The sequence below is a fragment of the Lissotriton helveticus genome, chromosome 3_1, assembly GCF_964261635.1.
Source record: "Lissotriton helveticus chromosome 3_1, aLisHel1.1, whole genome shotgun sequence".
Lineage (NCBI taxonomy): Eukaryota > Metazoa > Chordata > Amphibia > Caudata > Salamandridae > Lissotriton > Lissotriton helveticus.
Window position 1 is genome coordinate 762,331,683 of NC_136061.1, and position 19,958 is coordinate 762,351,640.

At 44.2% G+C, this 19,958-nt stretch overlaps 1 protein-coding gene across 2 annotated transcripts in view; it reads right to left on the bottom strand.

The window, feature by feature from the left end:
* Positions 1 to 8,072: 8,072 nt before the first annotated feature.
* ZNF143 (zinc finger protein 143) overlaps positions 8,073 to 19,958 on the bottom strand; it is a 313,756-nt gene continuing 301,870 nt past the window's right edge. For both annotated transcript variants that reach the window (XM_078680961.1, XM_078680962.1), the window contains exons 15-16: positions 19,798 to 19,944; positions 8,073 to 8,805 (exon numbers count right to left, since the gene is read on the bottom strand). In XM_078680961.1, coding sequence (XP_078537087.1) covers positions 8,722 to 8,805; positions 19,798 to 19,944 — 231 coding nt within the window. In that variant the 3' untranslated portion in view covers positions 8,073 to 8,721. The remainder of the gene's footprint in view (positions 8,806 to 19,797; positions 19,945 to 19,958) is intronic.

Below are 19,958 nucleotides of genomic sequence, written 5' to 3' on the forward strand. Positions count from 1 at the left end.
ACTTTGACTAATCTGAAAACTAGGAGATTGTTGACACTTGTAGCTCACCTTGCTTCTAATACTGCTGGTGCATCATATAATAAATGAGGAACTAATGGCTATGTGAGCTATGATTGTCCAAAACTCCTTGCATTAGATATCTTTCTAGCAAAGGAAGGCTGATTTTGCCGTCAGTTGAAGTTGCAACAGTGCAGTGATTTCATACCCAATAATAGTAAGCTTATTAATGCTTATATAACAAATCTGACTACCATTTCTCATTAAGCAAACACTCTTGAGTATGGTGTGTGGGAATATGTTAGTTTTTTGGTTTAGTGAGATTGGGAAGGGATTTGGAAAGGCTGGTAAATGGTATGTTATGAATAGAGGGGTTCGACCCATGTGATCAATGGGACCTGGGTAATACGTTAAGATATATAAAGGGGTCCCTGACCAAACACACAACACTTAGAAATATTATTTAATTATTTAAATAAGACACAAATGATGGTGAACAGTGTTTTTATTATCACTGTACCAGAAAAAACATGTATTATTTTTGCGATTGCTAGTGCAGTATACAAAATTACAGTGCGCCCACAAAAGAAGGGGGAGGGGGGGGGTGCAAGGGAAGGGGTGTGTTTCAATTAGTTAACATCACTAATCAAAAAAATCATTAAGCACCAATACACAAGCTGAAAACATTATCATTGATCCATATGTTGGAGATCAAGAAAACACACATGTTGAGCAGCAGAAACATATCACATAAAACAGAAACTCACGTGATGATTATTATTATCAATCTTGGGTTAAGGAGTTCTTGTAGGTAGATGGTGGTCTACGTTTCGACCCAAAGGTGTAGGATACTTGATCCTTACTCGCGGGTCTTCATCAGGACGTGGGGGGAGGTGAAGGATGGGGTGGGGCTGTGTCCTAAGTAAGAAAAACGAAATACGCTAAATTATTTCAAACGGTCTCAGAAGAGTCCCGACATAATTGGATTACAAAAGGCCAAAGGGCCAGCAAGGACAAAACATTAAAAATTAAAAGGACTTTAGAAGGAGGTTAAATTGCACTGAGGACATGATACTACCGGAAAAAATGGGTAGGGTTGCCAGATAATAAACATTGCGTCTAAAAAGACATGTCATTAAAAGGCGGTACCGTAGCACTGGCCACTGAAAAAACACACATTGGTCTATTTTTGGGCTGAGATGGGATGACATTAGAAGCGTAACCTTAGTGAAAAAGGAGTATTAATCACCTGGTCTTGATGCCAGGACAGGATATATGGATTTATAGCCGCTTTACTGGGACACGGTCGTTCATCTGCAAAAACATCGAGTAAAGACGGAACATTAGACATTGCAGAATAAGATCAGACAAGACGTATCACACGCATTGTTCTTGTGCAAAGACTCACCCGAGGGGATTAGTACATCAAACCCTCAGAAGGAGCAGTCACAGCACGTCACCTTCGCAGTACAAGTATGCTTCGTAGCGCGTCCAAAACGTGGATCGCGCACCATAGACCGCCGTCTGAAAGAGCGGATTACCGAGAGTTAGGGGTACTAAGGGCAATTAGTCTCAGAGGTTTAACGGCGGTTCCAACAAACGGACTTACCCGTGGTCGGTCAGAGAATGAGCCAGCGTCAGCGCGTGTCAACCAGGAAGTGTTACCTTGGTAACCAAGCCCGTTTTTGTAACCTCCTAAAAGAAAGACTCGAAGGCGTTGCTAGGTTACCGAGAAAAACAACCTTAGGGGAGAAATACAGACCCAGGAGGTTTTGGCTTGCCGACAGAGTGAGGGGGGCAATGTTGTTGATGCCGATATGGATTGCATTAAGATTCTAAGTGTGACGAACCAAAAGGGGCATTTAACAAATGTGTCCTTAAAAACACTGCATGATTCAATGGACATTTGAGTTATAAAAATTACCAAATATGAATAACGATGAATGCATGGACCTGCCACACATGGCGGTCAAACGCACATCACTCCCAAATGAAAAGTCATCAAATCATTTCAAAAGCGTACTATAGGTCAGCATTACTGAGTCCCTGAATCATATTAATGGGATACATGGAATGCAGTAGAAAACTCAATTATTTTGGCACATACGTCCAGAAGGCATTATGTTTGCATTCATCGTTATTCATATTTGGTAATTTTTATAACTCAAATGTCCATTGAATCATGCAGTGTTTTTAAGGCCTTCGAGTCTTTCTTTTAGGAGGTTACAAAAACGGGCTTGGTTACCAAGGTAACACTTCCTGGTTGACACGCGCTGACGCTGGCTCATTCTCTGACCGACCACGGGTAAGTCCGTTTGTTGGAACCGCCGTTAAACCTCTGAGACTAATTGCCCTTAGTACCCCTAACTCTCGGTAATCCGCTCTTTCAGACGGCGGTCTATGGTGCGCGATCCACGTTTTGGACGCGCTACGAAGCATACTTGTACTGCGAAGGTGACGTGCTGTGACTGCTCCTTCTGAGGGTTTGATGTACTAATCCCCTCGGGTGAGTCTTTGCACAAGAACAATGCGTGTGATACGTCTTGTCTGATCTTATTCTGCAATGTCTAATGTTCCGTCTTTACTCGATGTTTTTGCAGATGAACGACCGTGTCCCAGTAAAGCGGCTATAAATCCATATATCCTGTCCTGGCATCAAGACCAGGTGATTAATACTCCTTTTTCACTAAGGTTACGCTTCTAATGTCATCCCATCTCAGCACAAAAATAGGCCAATGTGTGTTTTTTCAGTGGCCGGTGCTACGGTACCGCCTTTTAATGACATGTCTTTTTAGACGCAATGTTTATTATCTGGCAACCCTACAGGGCGGCTGCCCGGGCTACCCATTTTTTCCGGTAGTATCATGTCCTCAGTGCAATTTAACCTCCTTCTAAAGTCCTTTTAATTTTTAATGTTTTGTCCTTGCTGGCCCTTTGGCCTTTTGTAATCCAATTATGTCGGGACTCTTCTGAGACCGTTTGAAATAATTTAGCGTATTTCGTTTTTCTTACTTAGGACACAGCCCCACCCCATCCTTCACCTCCCCCCACGTCCTGATGAAGACCCGCGAGTAAGGATCAAGTATCCTACACCTTTGGGTCGAAACGTAGACCACCATCTACCTACAAGAACTCCTTAACCCAAGATTGATAATAATAATCATCACGGGAGTTTCTGTTTTATGTGATATGTTTCTGCTGCTCAACATGTGTGTTTTCTTGATCTCCAACATATGGATCAATGATAATGTTTTCAGCTTGTGTATTGGTGCTTAATGATTTTTTTGATTAGTGATGTTAACTAATTGAAACACACCCCTTCCCTTGCACCCCCCCCCCCCCCTCCCCCTTCTTTTGTGGGCGCACTGTAATTTTGTATACTGCACTAGCAATCGCAAAAATAATACATGTTTTTTCTGGTACATTGATAATAAAAACACTGTTCACCATCATTTGTGTCTTATTTAAATAATTAAATAATATTTCTAAGTGTTGTGTGTTTGGTAAATGGTATGGCAGTATAGGTGGGAGTGTGCTTCATTCTGGTCTAACCTGCTAACTACTGTGTTAATTTGTGCAATTGGTTTTGTTGTTTTGTTTGAAATATTTGTAGCAACCTTTTAAAAAATGGGGCTAAATAGTGGGACTAAGTAAGGGGACGACAACATTGACAAATAAGTGAAAACTAGAAATTTATGAAATGGAAGACATCAAAGCACAAGCTTATGACAATATAAATTTGTTAGAAAAATTGAGATGCAAAAGACAGAAAGGGATGCATATTGTATTATGATGTAATTAGGGGAATTCGGTGATAATTTTATAACCATCAAGGTGGGGGGTTTGATAGAGCTATTTTCTGATTTAATTCCGATGTGCATATAACATGAACCTATGTACAGAACAATGTTTTTCTGACTCATGCTAAACCAGGACTCCATTTTGTACTATTATGGCTGCTGCTTCATAATATTTGTGTGTTTATACTTCTCATTGACACCGCATGCAGAATTGTTGGTTTTGAAGTGATATGATGTTATCGAATTACTCAGGAAGAAGCTTCAAGATACCTTTGAAGGCTATCCCTACTCGCACACAGTGGTCCAACCTATTTTTCAGATTTTGCTCAATGCTGCATTCATTTAAATGCTAAAAAGCCTTCATGGCAATTGATTCTAGGCTGATTCATGGCAATTGATTCTAGACTGATTATTTGAGAATGCTATATTTTTGCCTTTGGAAATTGCAGTTTAATATTTTAATAAGCCTTCACGGTTTTTCTAAATTAATGATCTCAAACTCCGTTTTTGAGTCAGTCCTTATTTATTGTATTTTGAAATGCTATTTCGAATTTTGTCTTAGGGACAGATTGTCTAATCTATTCTTGAGGCAACACTGTCCCTGATCCACTGGGGTCTTCATAGGATCAATTTAACAGCCAATGGTAGTTGCCCCACCTCCCCCTGACGATTTTAGGCATGCCGGTGCCATCCCGCTACCCCTCTCTTCACCACCCCTATTTTCCCCCTAACCAGGACAAATGCACAGCACAGTTATATCCATACACCCACGAGGACATGCTGTTACCTATTTCCACCCCAACCCACGCACACAAATATAATTAGTCTGGAACCCACAATTGTTAAATTACACTAACATGAATATGACCATTCACGACGCTTCATCTGGCACATGACAGACGCTAAAGTGTTAAAAGTTATGTTAATATTGTTATATAGAACAACAGTAATCCGCACCAACATCGCTAACAGCTTTATATATGTGGCAAATGCAGTAGTTGTCATATTGTAATATGATGTCATGGAATAATATTTATAACTCTCATTGCCCCATAGAGCATCGCATCTTGCATCTGCTTCACAGCTCCATAAATTCACTGTGTAGTATATCTCCTGTTGAGACATGCTGCTACTTTTGCTACTTACTCTTTTATCAAGAGGTTTTTTTAATGTACTTTTCAACAACGTTAGTGCTAATGATAGAATTATCTGTCCTGTAGAACCCAGCTTGTATTTGGCAACTATAGCAGTGACTTTAGCCACAAACAATTCAGCGCTTGGAGATGGGAATGTGGCGATGTCTTGCCTGCCCTATTACAAGTTTATTATAGCCTATGGGCCTTGTGATACTGCAGACAGGATTTTACCCATGATTTGATGGGATATTGCATCCACAAACAGTAAAGAAGCCTCTTATTAGTCTTTTGTGACTTCTAAGTTATCAAGAGGGTCATTTAGACCTAGTTTGTTGGTCGTCTCACCATTCTTGCAGGGAATACATTCTCAGTTGCCTTCTTGGCACCACCTGTACGCATTAGGGGATTCTGTTCAGCAAAACTTTCATTTTCCCCATTGCCACGGATGCTGACAGTTGGTGTCGACTAGGTCACCTGAAAGCCGTTATTATTTGTTCCAAGGTACAAGGAATCGCCTCCTTTATGCCGTTTACCATCTCCAGCAGTCTCACAGTCACACAAGCAAGTATTTTTAGTGTCTGAACCAACTGCAGTGGTTAAATGTTTGTTCACTGGATACATTTCTAAAATGTGGATCTTACCCGTCCGCAGTTTTTTGTACAATAAAATCCACTGGAATAGGATAAAATCTCAGTGAAATAAAATACCAGTGCACATTCCGACACTAGATATGAGGATAATACAAAGTATTCCTGAATCATAAGACAAAACGTTTGCCTCCAGCTAACTCATCCATTCATCATCAGCTGCTGTAGTTTACAGCTGACAAATCCCACACTGGCACATTTGGCAGGGTCTGGGTGATGCATGCCCAAGTTACACGGAAATTATACTGTGAGCTTACCAAAGAATCTTAGCAGAAATATTAAGTATGCAGTTGCTAGAAAATAAGAGCAAAACATGTTTATTTTATTTGGGGTATTCATATAGAGAAAGCCTAGCACAGTTGGTCACCAGAACACGATGTAGCACTAGTGTTACTTGCTGGTACGTGCTGTTTACAGAAAGAAGGCAGACAGTTACAAAAGGTCGTAGACTCATAGAGGAAGACACAACTGCAGGTAGAAGATGCACACAGCCGTACACATACAACAGTAGAAGAGGGCAGGTGTAGCAAGGGAAGGAGAAGGGGTAGTTTGTACTGTTACCTGAAGGACGGGGTTTGAGGCACGTCCCAGAGGAATAGGGGGGAGGGGGGGCAGAAGAGACAGCAGACGAGAACATCGGATTATGGAGACAGAGGAGGACAAGAGTTCTCTCACTTTTCCAAAATCACGCATGAGTAGGATATTTCTAGTTACCCTCTTTAAGATGACTTGCCATAGTGTAATTCTCTATTTCTTTGGTAATACGTTATTTCATATATTACATGTGTTCGGTACATCACATTCCAAAACATAGCAGATCCTATTACTCACACATCCAAATTGAAAACATGTCTGTGAACTATGCATTGGAGGAAGAATTATGGGAGTAGATTTCCTGTAAATATTACTGGAACATTCTGGACAGAACTACAGCCCTTTGGTTCATTCATGGGCAAATCTTTAAAGGGAATTAGGCTTGGAATGCTGAAATGTGTGTTTTTTCGAATTGTGGTGGGCAAGAGCATCCATTGCGTTATTAGAATAGCACATTTTGTAATATGAATGGCGTGCATGTTACACAAGAACCCTCTCCTCACTGCACCCAGACTGCTGTTTTAATTCCTGTTGTGCATGCTATAGCAATACAACTCAAAAAAGAGCAAAGTTATTGTTCATTTAAACAGATTACTCCGGTATTTAGACTACAAATACATCTAGAGAGGTGGCACTACCTGAAAGCAAAACACCACATTCTGCAGAGTTTAAGTAATGCGAACCATACCAGCTTGATAGCAGCCGGCAACAAAATGCACTTATGCAATGCGGAAAATGTAATAATAGTGTCAGACCTTCTCACAGTGAATGTTTCAGATCTACTAACTTACTTCAGAGGTATCTTATTTGACATTCAGTGTCTTTGTGCTTTTAAGGTAATTTTCACAACTATCCTTCCGCCCGACAGTACAATTTATAGGAGCACTACGTGTTCTGGTCCATGATGATACATACTTTGTGTGAAACAGAGTAAAAAAAAAAGCAACAAATGAGATGGGCTCTTTTATGTGTATTGGGATAAATGTGCATAGATACCTGTAGGTGTGTTGCTGGGTATATACGTATACACCAGTTTATCGGCCTTTAGGTTGTCTCTCTATTGGCATACGCTTCACAAACCCAAACTTACCGACTAAGTCCACTCTTGTTCTCACTGGAGATTAATTCTGATTTAATAGCACAATTGTACTAAGAACAGTGTTCACATGTTTCTGTGTAGCTATTGTAGTTGTTTATGTGTTACACATAAAAACATAGTTGCTGGTACCAGACAAAGTACAGCACTGTGCTGGGATGAGCATATATGAAACCTCGTGGCACATAGCTGCCTTCAGGGCTGCAGTTTGGAAAGAATCTTAGCCCATCTGGGCCGAACTGAATTTGTGAGTGTGTAGCCCACAATTTTTGACAGACACATACCATAAATTATTTGCTGCTGCAGAGGAATAATGTTCTTCGCTAATGTACCAAACCATGTACAACTGGAATCTTTCATGAGTTTGAGTGAATTCAAAACCTATGGCTTGTTTGCCAAAACAGCTGGGAAGTATACTCTGAAATGAATCCCTTGGCCAAATCATTAAAAATAATCCCTGGAAAATCTCCTGCAAATCATCTTGGAGAGGGTTGGATTGGCTTGTTATGCTTGCTGTATTTTTGTCCTCGTACTTCTGTTACATCTTTCAACAATGTGGTAGTCCTTCTAGCTAACCATCTCCATGGAAGTCACATGATCAAAAACAAGACTCATGAGGAAACGGCGGAATACAATCATACCTAGGATAATTCTGCAGTCTTTCAATACAACAAACCAGAATTCATATAGGTGATATAAAAGCATTTCACACATCTCCCACTACAGACGTACGACAGAATATCAATGAGAATAAATTACTCTCTAAGCCCAACACTGTAAAACACATTCACGGTAATAGAGATAGAGAAACAAAATAAATATTTTTATATAATGAACAACCAAGGTTTCTAATTTTTACATAATCAAGCGTAATGGGGGATAAAAAGAACACTTCCAGCTTTAACAGTCTATTTACAGTGAGAACAGTGAAGGGGTAAAATGCACCTCTTTTAACTATGTCAAACACATGGCAAAGTATAAGAATATAAATCTTATCCTCGTAATGCATGACATTAAAAAGCAATGATATTTTACTAACTTCACTGTTTTTTGAAATATTAACACATTATGACTTTTTTAAGAATTCCAAAGAAGTCTACATTATTGTACAAATTCATTTATAAAATGTATTCTGCTGCTCCTTACTGGCTGCCTTCCACTTGCATGTAGGCCTCTTCATTGGAGATTGGTAGAAGGTTCACCTGAAATATCATTGTAGACTCCTGATTTAACATCCTGGGATTTACAAATGTTCAGTTCTGTACGGTCTTCCGATCTTATTGAAGAATGTACACAAAAGCAACACGCATAATTGTTCTTCAGTCTTGGTCAAAATATGTACATTATAAACTGAAAACGTTAGTCTTTATGTGCTATTGTTCGCATGGACGTTCGCCAACAAGAAGCAATGTGATCATTGCACCGATACAAGGCATTATAATGCTGAACAGTTAATCGTCAATCCCAGGAGATTCACCCTGTTGTATTCTCGAGGCTATCCTGATGGCTTCTTCCAATGACTGTTGTTCCCCAAGCTGGAATATAAACATATCAATATGATAAAAAAATCACTCATGCTTGCTCTTACAGCCTAACAATTCTCAGTGAAGAAGGGAAGCATTCAACATGCATATATATTGAGAAAACAGTTTTTATAATAGAAATCTTACACTCTATAAACCTGTACCAATTCAAGTGACACCACATTTGTGAAGCAAAAGGAAAAATTGCATACTCTTAGTCAGAAATAATCCTTTACAACTACAAACATAACCATCCAAATTCACACTTACTAAAACAATCACGAGAAATGTGCATGTGTGAACTGATACAAATAAAATTAAATTAAGTTGAAGGATAAAGGTTTTGGACGAACCAAAAATAGATCTATATAATGCATGAGAATATAGAAAGGGGGAGAAGCATATCGCAAGTGTGGAACTGCAACCAAGGGCACAAAGCAAGAAGAGACTTCACCTGCAAGCAGCATTTTATTCCCAGCACTGGTGCTTCCTTCTCTACCCCTTCTTTAGAATCGGTGTATAGAAGCTTTAGCTCTGTCTTGCCAAGCAATGCCATCCATCTGCTATACAGGGCACTGGCATATCACATTTGGTTACGTGGTTACCAACACTACCCGTAACATAACAGTATGGCATTCTAGTAACATAAAGTAGTGCCTTCTGTTTGATGCACTGTCTAAGGTTGCCACTGTGTTTCTTATTCTGTGCAATGCAAACTAATTTATTTAAAGAATGCAAGTCAGATGCGGTGCATTTGCTAGTCCTGGTTTGTTTCTTACTCAGTTGTTCATTCCTCATTTGAAACTATAGTGCTAAGTTTGCTTCATAACCTTCAAATCCCAGGATCCTCTTAACTTTCTTTTCATAAACAGCACTTCCATTATATAGAATTCACTCCACGTTCATGCCAATGAGCTTTTGTGGCTGGATCTTCAGCATTCACTGGAACATTCTATATGTTTTACATACAACAAGAGGCCAACAATATGGAGCAAATAATTCTCAGCGATTCATGACACAACACTTAGAGTTCTATGATAGTGATTCATTTTTGTAGTCATACTTTTACAATGAAATGAGTTTTGAATGTGCTACAACAGCCACAACTTAATAAAGATTATCAGAAGTTCCAAACACAAGTCCAATTTGTCACTCCCGAACCACACTACATGACACAGAGCTCATCCTTAGCACATTTTCATACCATGAACCGGACACACCACACGACCTAACAAAGTTCCTGAAGATCCTTTGAAATCTGATGGATTCAAAGACAACATTCACCAAAACCCCACTGTCACCTCATCAGAGCAAAAACCGTGAGCAGTTATACCAATAACAAACAGAAACGATTCCAGAAGTACAATGGAGACATACTCCTGGTTACCAAGACCTGGTCTGATCTGTTGACACCTGGTGCATGTATTGCTTCTCACACCAAGGGTGGATCATCCAAGCTAAGAGCTCGGTAATTCAAACTGAAAGGAAAAGGGGGGGGGGGGGCGGAGGGATGGCCAGATCAGTTGCAGAGGCCCTGAACACCAACTTCATTATTACACTTACCCTCACTGCACTTTGAACATCTGGCCTGTCAGCTCTAAGTTGATACACACTGAGTCTAAAATAAATTGATTAGGAGAATGGTGGATGTGATCAACGGTCTCTCACTGTCACCTTTTCCAATCCTTCAGGGTTTTCTAATATGTGTGTAGAGTAAGAACTCTGTGGACATACTTTCACCTCTTTAGTTAGGTCTAGTTATGTGCTGACTCAAGGTTGACTCAAAATTAAGACGGAATGATGTGAACTCTCAGTAGAATTCTACAAAGCTGCACTTAGAAGCAGAAAATGGACTTGAAAGAGAACACAAGGTGCATCACACAAATTCATGTACCTCAAAGTCCCGTTGTTGTTGTGTGGGACAACTAAAATGCAGGTGCTGCTCAGTCTGCTGTTTTTCCCATTGCCTTTTGTGTCTAAATTATCTAACTAGTCACACAATAGTTTTTTTCAACACCTTCCTGGTCAGAATGTATTTTAATCATTTTGCAATGTCACCCAAGCTGTTCGGTTTTTAAAAAATGTAAAGGACCTCATTAAGAGTTTGGCAGACAGGTTACTCAGTCACAAACGAGACAGATATCCCATCTACCTTATTACAAGGACAGGATATTCGTCATGTTTGTGATGGAGTAACTCATTTGCCTAAGTCTAAATCAGGGCCTACTTAATGCTCTAGTTTAACCACTTAAGCGCGTCGCAAAATCCGCCGCGGTGCGGATGTTCGATTGCACTTTTCAGCCATGAGAATTTATTTTGTAAAATGGGGAATCAGAATAATGGTGTGGATACCTCCATGTCGTCAATGCAAAAGGCCCAGAGCAACTTAGTCACATTAAAGGTAACAAACTCTCAAATACGTATGATTGTAACCTCAAGCAGGCACCTACACCCCTTTGGTCATGGTTGCACATGCCTTAACGCTTCACTCTTTAGTATGTCTAAACAAAGTAAGTAATATGTTGTAAGAAATAAAACCAATAAAAAAGATTTTTGAAAAAAAGATTAGGCCAAGATAAACCTACCACTCCGTCCACAATTCAATATTACTCTGTTCTAGGATCATCAGTGGCACCCTGAAATCAGACAAAACCTGAGTCGCTAGCTCATGTTTGCTCTCATGATATTATCTGTCTGCAGGATACATGGGCTAAGCAAGCCACCCCTTTGGTAGGGTTCCGTAAATTTAATAATCCCAAAAGAAAAAGCAAGAAACATGGCCATACCTCATGGGGTCTTTCCATCAACTTCCATAATAGCATTAGACTGACTAGGCAAAATGACACATCAAAGCCAACTACTTATTGGTGGTAAAGCAGTTATTCCCCCTAATAAGTGGGTAAGGTGGAAACTTGCTGATACTGTGCAACATATAAATACACTGTGCCCTGTCAATTAAAAGAAATAGCGAATAAATAGTGAGTAGAATAAAAGCCAAGGAAGGAGGCTGCCCTCCAATAGTCAATGGTGACTTTAACATAATTCTTTGGAAAAGAGAAAGCAGAATGGTTTTACCAAGACGATGCATAGTTTATCATAGTGTTATCAACCTGTTAATTCCATTAATCTCCAACCCGAATCAGGAGAGGTGATAGAAGCTTATTTGAGAGAGCTGGCTTTCTTACTGTGAAGGTTTAGCAAAGTTTAGGCATCACTAATAGGGGCATGAAAACGTTTGGTTTATATTAAGCTAATTTATAAAAATAAAATTAAACTTCGCAATTTTCATAACATTCATCACATTTGCAAAATGGAAAAATACCAGGTTTAAAACCTCTGCTGTATCTAGATTTGTGGGACAAAAAGTGCAAAATAATTCACAACTAGTAGATGAATTCAGCTAAAAAAAACTTTTGTAAAAAAAATTAAAAAGTTAATGAAAAGATTTTTGGGGAGAAAACATTTTGTTCAGGAACTTTTTCTGCAATTTTGTAGGGTAAAACACAATTTACATGATATCATCTGGTTTAAAAACCACACAAAAATAAAATGTATTTGTCATAACATATGTATGAAAATATTAATCATGTGCAAATCTAAAAGAGCTGAAGAAATCAGATAGGGCCCAAGAAAACAAAAGTAACAAGCATTTGCAATGCAATAGGTCTCGCAGCATTCAAGTTTGAGTTATTGGCATTGTATATGACAATGTGTTGCATGAATTCTTTTGCAAACTCTGTATTGGCTGGTGGTGTTTGTGCCCGGTGAAAGCGTGCACTGACGGATGGTGGTGTTTGTGCCCGGTGAAAGCGTGCACGAACAACTTATGGTGTCTGTGCCTGGTGAAAGTGTGCACTGACGGCTGGTGGTGTTTGTGCCTGGTGAAAGGGTGCACTGGTGGCTGGTGGTGTTTGTGCCCGGTGAAAGCGTGCACTGACGGCTGTTGGTGTTTGTGCCTGGTGAAAGGGTGCACTGGCGGCTGGTGGTGTTTGTGCCCGGTGAAAGCGTGCACTGACGGCTGGTGGTGTTTGTGCCTGGTGAAAGCGTGCACTGATGACTTATGGTGTCTGTGCCTGTTCAAAGTGTGTACTGACGGCCGGTGGTGTGTATGCCTGATGAAACCATGTACTGATGGCTAGTGGTGTGTGTGTGCCTGTTGAAAGTGTGCACTGATGGCTGATGGTGTGTGTGCATGGTGGAAAAGCGTGCACTGACATGTTTAGAAGTAAAGTGCGCCATACTGCGATTGCTACAATAGTTAATTGTGGATGTGCTAACCATTGATGCGTGCACTGATGGCTGGTGGTGTGTGTGCCTGGTGGAAGTGTGCACTGCCAGCTAGTGGCGTGTGTGCCCGGTGAAAGCGTGCATTGACGGCTGATGGGGTGTGCCTGGTGAAAGTGTGCACTGACGGTTGGTGGTGTGTGTGTGCGCCTGGTGAAAGCGTGCACCGACGTCTGGTTCTGTGTGCGTGTGGTGGAAGCGTGCATTGATCGCTGGTGGTGTTTAAATAGCAACATACTTGGGTCCAGCATAAAGAGCACTCTTTTTAAACAGGCATTAAGAGTGAGACAGCACACAATGATCCAATGGTAATTACTAGTTGAAGGCAAATCGCATATAGAACATTAGGAACACTGCAATTCTTTACATTGATTCAGACGGTCCTTGCTGCATTCAGGACATTATCAAAAATCAGTCTGTTTCGTGAGAAGTAATACCTTACATCCTAAACAGCTGTTTTAACAGAATGTTCCCGACTTTAAAAAGAGAGATGCCTAAAACATTGGTAGGGAGGCATCATCCTGAATTTAGGTTGTATGAATGTCACTTTATTGTTTAACTGAAAGAAAAAAGCTCAACTATAATAAACTACTAGCCAACGCTGCAACACCATTCTGCCAGCTAAGCAAGCCGAGTAAGAAGGGATGTGCGGACTTCACCCGAAGGTGTCAGAGCGAATTCACAATAGAAACAGAACTGATACATGAGAACATTACTAGTGAACAAAATACAAAGGCAAACGTTACATTACATGAGGCAAAAGTGACAATGATAACAAACCGTGCCTTACACAGTGTGTAAGGCACTTTTTGTTATCTTAGTCTAAGCCCGCCTGATTCTATGAAATGGCGGCGGGACGCGGGACAGGCCTTTATCCTTTTCTTTCACTTTCCGTTCCGCACTTCCGCCGCCGCGTATGCGCGTGCCGCGTGCGTGGGGGGCGTGGGCAGCAGGGCTGGCTGCTGCTGAGTGGTGGTGAGCAATGCCAGGCAGCCCCAGGGCACGCACAACATCATGCGGGCCAATAAGCAGTAAGCCCCTGTGCGTGGCATATCGGGGCGCGGCAGGCGGCGCGCATAGCCAAAGAAGAAGACAAGAGAAGAACAACGAAAACTACGAACTTAACTGCCTTCCAAGTCCAAGACAAAGCAGCCAGGCGGCCAGGCCCGCCCACGCTGAGCTGCCCTGTCCGATTTCCGAATCCGAGTCCGAAGACCAAAGTAAGTCACTCAGAGTCTGTCACTCCGTCTCCGTCACCGACCGGCGGGGCAGGGCTGCTGCTGGCTGCCTGCCTCCAGGCCTGCTGCGTGCACTAATTAGTTGCTTTCCTGTCGCGCATTTGCCTGCTTCTTATTTATGTCCTAACTTGTCACTCGTGTTTGTCCCTCCTATAGAACATGCTTTCTCGCTTCTGTACTTCTTTGCTCCCGGGGCCGCACTCAGTGTTGCTCTCTGTTCTTGCCTGTGTGCCGCTTCCCTCCATATTGGGTTCGCCCTTGCACTCAACCAGCCCCCCAACCCCTGTTGCTTCCTCGCCTGCTCCATTTGCCCTCGGCTGCTGCTGAAGCAAGCAAGCAGGCAAGCCTATATTATAATAGTTACAGTGCGCAACGCACGCCAGGGACGGATGGTAACGGGCCCCGGCCTATAAACATTAATTATGGTGCCGTGGTGCGCACGCCCTACCGGCCTGGCCTGAGCCTTTTTAAAATTAATTAAATAGTTGGTAGTGGTACGCACTGGAGGCGGGCCGGGTCTTCATAATTAAAATGGTGCACGGGAGTGGCGGCGCGCAGAGTAGTGCTATTTTTATTTTGTATAGTGGTCATTTTCCTGCAGTTTTGCTCTTTTAGACTACTGTAAATAAAATGCGCTTTTATCAGCCAACGTAACGGTGTTCAATGCATTGGTCTTGTTAAGATGAATAGCTAAAATACTAGATTGTTATTCCATCATGTTTTTAAATGTTCAGCATCACATGCTTACTTTCGTGAGCTTTCTATGTACTTATGACATATGCATCATCGTTATAGTTGCTTCAGTCAAGGAAAAAATGCGTGTCTCTGCATCAGATGTTTGGTGATTAGCAGCTGTCCTAAGCAGGTGTTACAAAAGGAACCTTACATTATTAATCTAGTATGTTTGCACTCCGGAATTTTTCAAGCTAGCTCAGTTGGTTGATGCACCTGTTACAATGATGCAACTGCAACCTAATGGCCACTAGTTTGGAATCAAAGCAAGTTCGGCTCAGCATTTCATCCTTCTCATGCTGAGAAGATGAGCACCATGCCTCGAAATTGTTTGAACACCTTCTGGGGCCTAATCCATTTTTAAAATAAAACGTGTTCTAGCATCACTTCGTAATGGACATACACAGGTGATATTCACGTGGCTCCTTGCTCGTAGTGGGGAGTAGAATCAGGCCAAGCCCCTCTCCTGTGATAACAAAAACAACACTCGCAGGCAACAAAATACACATAAATGAGAGAGCTGGACCAAAAGCAGCAGAGTGCGGATCATCCTTCTCTTGCTCTGTCAGGGTAAGCTGCTGTCTGCTGAGCTACAAATGGGATCACATCTGAAAAGAACCCACCCGAGAGAGGAAGTGTAAACAAACACAGCGCGGTGTTATTTAGATTGATTATTGCAGTGGATTCTCGTGGATCGAAGCGCTCTCTTGTAGTGGGCTCAGGTGCACCAATTATCCCTAGACACCTGCGACTGACCTCTGTCTTTTGGGGTCATGAGACGATGAGAGAGAGGCAATGTGACCTGTCATCACTCAAAGATCTCTAAGCAGTTGCAAGACCTGGCATCCTTGACGTGTTTTCCTCTGTCTTTTTGCTCTACCACCTGTATTTTTGATGTTATGCTGGACTTCTTTTTTGCTGTTTTATGTACTCCGTACACTTTACCACTGCTAATCAGTGCTCAAGTGCAAATGCTACCTCTGTCATTTTTAATTCTGCTGGGTTCTCCATAATTTGCATATTTGATTTACTGGTAAGTCCCTAGTAAAGTGCACTGTGTGTGCCCAAGGCCTGTAAATCGAATGCATCTAGTGCGCCTGCAGCAGTGATTGTGCCAACCATATAAGCACCCCTGTAAACGTGTCTCCAGCCTACCATTGCAGTGCCTTTGAGTACAGTTTTAAACTGCCAAGTCGACCTGGCAAGTGCAGTCTCTTGCCAGGCCCTAAGCCTCCCTTTTACTACATGTTGGACACCCCTAAGGTAGGCCCAAGACACTCCCAGGGGCAGGGTGCAGTGTATGTTAAAGGTGGGACATGTGTAGGTATGTATTACATGTCATGATAGTGAAATACTGCTAATTTCGTTCTTCACTATTGCCAGGACTAGCTCGCCAATAGGATATTATTGGAGCTGCCTTGTATGTTTGCTGACTGGGAACACATTTTAAACCTAGATTGAGGACAGATTCCTCATCCCTTGTCAATACTTTCGTGGATAAATTGACTACTGTCGATGGTGGGATTTCTATGATTTGTAAAAGTTTCTGCGCGCGGGGCGCTGTAGAGTGCGGGGCGTTGTAGAGTGCGGGGCGCTGTAGAGTGCGGGGCGCTGTAGAGTGCGGGGCGCTGCGTTGCACTGTAGAGTGCGGGGCGCTGCGGTGCGCTGTTGAGTGCGGGGCGCTGCGGTGCGCTGTAGAGTGCGGGGCGCTGTAGAGTGCGGGGCACTGCGGGGCGCTGTAGAGTGCGGGGCGCTGTAGAGTGCGGGGCGCTGTAGAGTGCGGGGCGCTGTAGAGTGCGTGGCGCTGTAGAGTGCGGGGCGCTGTAGAGTGCGGGGCGCTGTAGAGTGCGGGGCGCTGCGGGGCGCTGTAGAGCGCGGGGCGCTGTAGAGTGCATGGCGCTGCGAGGCGCTGAGAGCGTGGTGCGCTGTAGAGTGCGTGCGCTGTAGAGCGCAGGGCGCTGTAGAGTGCGGGGCGCTGTAGAGTGCGTTGCGCTGTAGAGTGCGGGGCGCTGTAGAGTATGGGGCGCTGCGGTGCGCTGTAGAGTGCGGTGCGCTGCGGGGCGCTGTAGAGTGCGGGGCGCTGTAGAGTGCGGGGCGCTGTAGAGTGCGGGGCGCTGTAGAGTGCGCTGTAGAGTGCGGGGCGCTGTAGAGTGCGGGGCGCTGTAGAGTGCGGGGCGCTGGCGAGTGCGTGGCGCTGGTGAGTGCGTGGCGCTGTAGAGTGCGGGGCGCTGCGGGGCGCTGTAGAGCGCGGGCGCTGTAGAGTGCATGGCGCTGCGGGGCGCTGAGAGCGTGGTGCGCTGTAGAGTGCGTGCGCTGTAGAGCGCAGTGCGCTGTAGAGTGCGGGGCGCTGTAGAGTGCTGTAGAGTGCGTTGCACTGTAGAGTGCGGGGCGCTGTAGAGTATGGGGCGCTGCGTTGCGCTGTAGAGTGCGGTGCGCTGCGGGGCGCTGTAGAGTGCGGGGCGTTGCGGGGCGCTGTAGAGTGCGGGGCGCTGTAGAGTGCGGGGTGCTGTAGAGTGCGGGGCGCTGTAGAGTGCGGGGCGCTGTAGAGTGCAGGGCGCTGCGGGGCGCTGTAGAGTGCGGGGCGCTGTGGAGTGCGTGGCGCTGTAGAGTGCAGGGCGCTGCGGGGCGCTGCGGGGCGCTGTGGAGTGCGGGGCGCTGTAGAGTGCGGGGCGCTGTAGAGTGCGGGGCGCTGTAGAGTGCGGGGCGCTGTAGAGTGCGGGGCGCTGTAGAGTGTGGGGCGCAGTGCGGGGCGCTGTAGAGTGCGGGGCGCTGTAGAGTGTGGGGCGCTGTAGAGTGTGGGGCGCTGTAGAGTGTGGGGCGCTGTAGAGTGCGGGGCGCTGTAGAGTGCGGGGCGCTGTAGAGTGCGCTGTAGAGTGTGGTGCGCTGTAGAGTGCGCTGTAGAGTGCGGGGCGCTGTAGAGTGCGGGGCGCTGTAGAGTGCGGGGCGCTGTAGAGTGCGGGGCGCTGCGGGGCGCTGTAGAGTGCAGGGCGCTGCAGAGCGCTGTAGAGTGCGGGGCGCTGTAGAGTGCTGTAGAGTGCGTTGCGCTGTAGAGCGTGTTGCGCTGTAGAGCGCATTGCGCTGTAGAGTGCGGGGCGCTGTAGAGTATGGGGCGCTGCGGTGCGCTGTAGAGTGGGGTGCGCTGCGGGAGCTGTAGAGTGCAGTGCGCTGTAGAGCGCGGTGTAGAGTGCGGAGCGCTGTAGAGTGCGGGGCGCTGTAGAGTGCGGGGCGCTGTCGAGTGCGGGGCGCTGTAGAGCGCTGTCGAGTGCGGGGCGCTGTAGAATGTGGGGCGCTGTCGAGTGCGAGGCGCTGTAGAGTGCGGGGCGCTGTAGAGTGCGGGGTGCTGTAGAGTGCGGGGTGCTGTAGAGTGCGGGGCGCTGTAGAGTGCGGGGCGCTGTAGAGTGCGGGGCGCTGTAGAGTGCGGGGCGCTGTAGAGTGCGGGGCGCTGTAGAGTGCGGGCGCTGTAGAGTGCAGTGCTATGTGATGTAGAATACTGTGTGCTGTAGAGTGGTGTACATTGTAGAGTGCTGTATGCCGCAGAGCGTTGTGTGCTGCAGAATGGTGTGTGCTGTAGAATGGTGTGTGTTGTAAAATAGTATGTGCTGCACTGCCCCTGAACCAGTAAGAACAAAAACGAAACTTTAAAACTGCAACAAAGTAGCACACTGTAGAAGCCTTTGTAAAACTGAAACTGACGAGGAAGGAGATGGGCTGTGCGCGCTCACGAGGTCAAATCTCGGCCTGAAGCGCGTGGCACTTTGCAGTCCTCATTCCCCTGAAAGTAACAACATTAGTTGTCTCGCCTTAGACAGCAAAGCTTCGCTTTGCTTTCGTCTAGGCGATACCTAAAAAAGAGAGAGAAAAGAGGCAGACCCGTATATGCCAAATATGATTTCTAAGTAACCCCTGCATAATACCTTCCCATCCAAGAGCTTTATTCATGCTCCTACTGTTCTTTTACAACTCTCAATTTAGAAAGCCGCAACATACATTTTACCCATGGCTTGGGGGGATGAGGTTGGAGAAGTCTCTGCTTTCAGGCCACAAGTGATCAGAGCTAGTGTCACTATTGAGGGCGCAAAGATGATCCCACATTCTGTCTGGTCCGAAGGCCAGCCCACCAGATACTTGACACAAAATGAGACTCCCATACAGTATTATTTTATCTACCTCACTCTTGCATCATCTGAATACACTTCTCATACATTTATACATTGTGCTATTATTTTCAGGTGCATAACATACAGAAAAATAACTACCTCTTTCCTTACTCGAGTCCCTAACTGCTGAATGTGTCACGGCAGATCCTCCAGAAAAACCTTTATTTCTGCCTTGGGTTCCCTATTATAATGCCAACTTTGTAAGATCCATTCATGCACTCTGCGATTATAGACTGATACGTCTATACTGCAGTAAGAACCTCAATAAATGCCTATGGGATCAGCCCTACGTATTTCCTACTTAATATCCAGCTCCACAGTCCCAAGATTTAAAATGATTCTATCTAGAAGACTGTGTATGTATGTCCTGAAGCAGTAGATGGGAAACTGCGAACCACCTAAGTATCAATTTTGCCAAGTTCGCCCAAATTCTACAGTGACATTTTTAACACTATGCCTACCCTTTCTCACTAAGAGATGGCTGCAGAGAGATGCTTTCTGGTTCTGCCATACACGGCATAAGCCAGACTACTTGTTGAATTTAGTTCACCAAAACACAGTTAGGATTTTCGTTTACACATTGCTACCATTACCTGTACTGCAATCTGAGTTCCATTTGATGTAGCCAGTAATGTGACAGGTCTATTTTCTGAGGTTAGTAGGTGATGCGTGTGATGCTGATGCCCAATTTCTGATGAAGCAGTATGGAATGATGACAAATCTTGAGTAACTATGGCAACCTTTAAAAACAAAA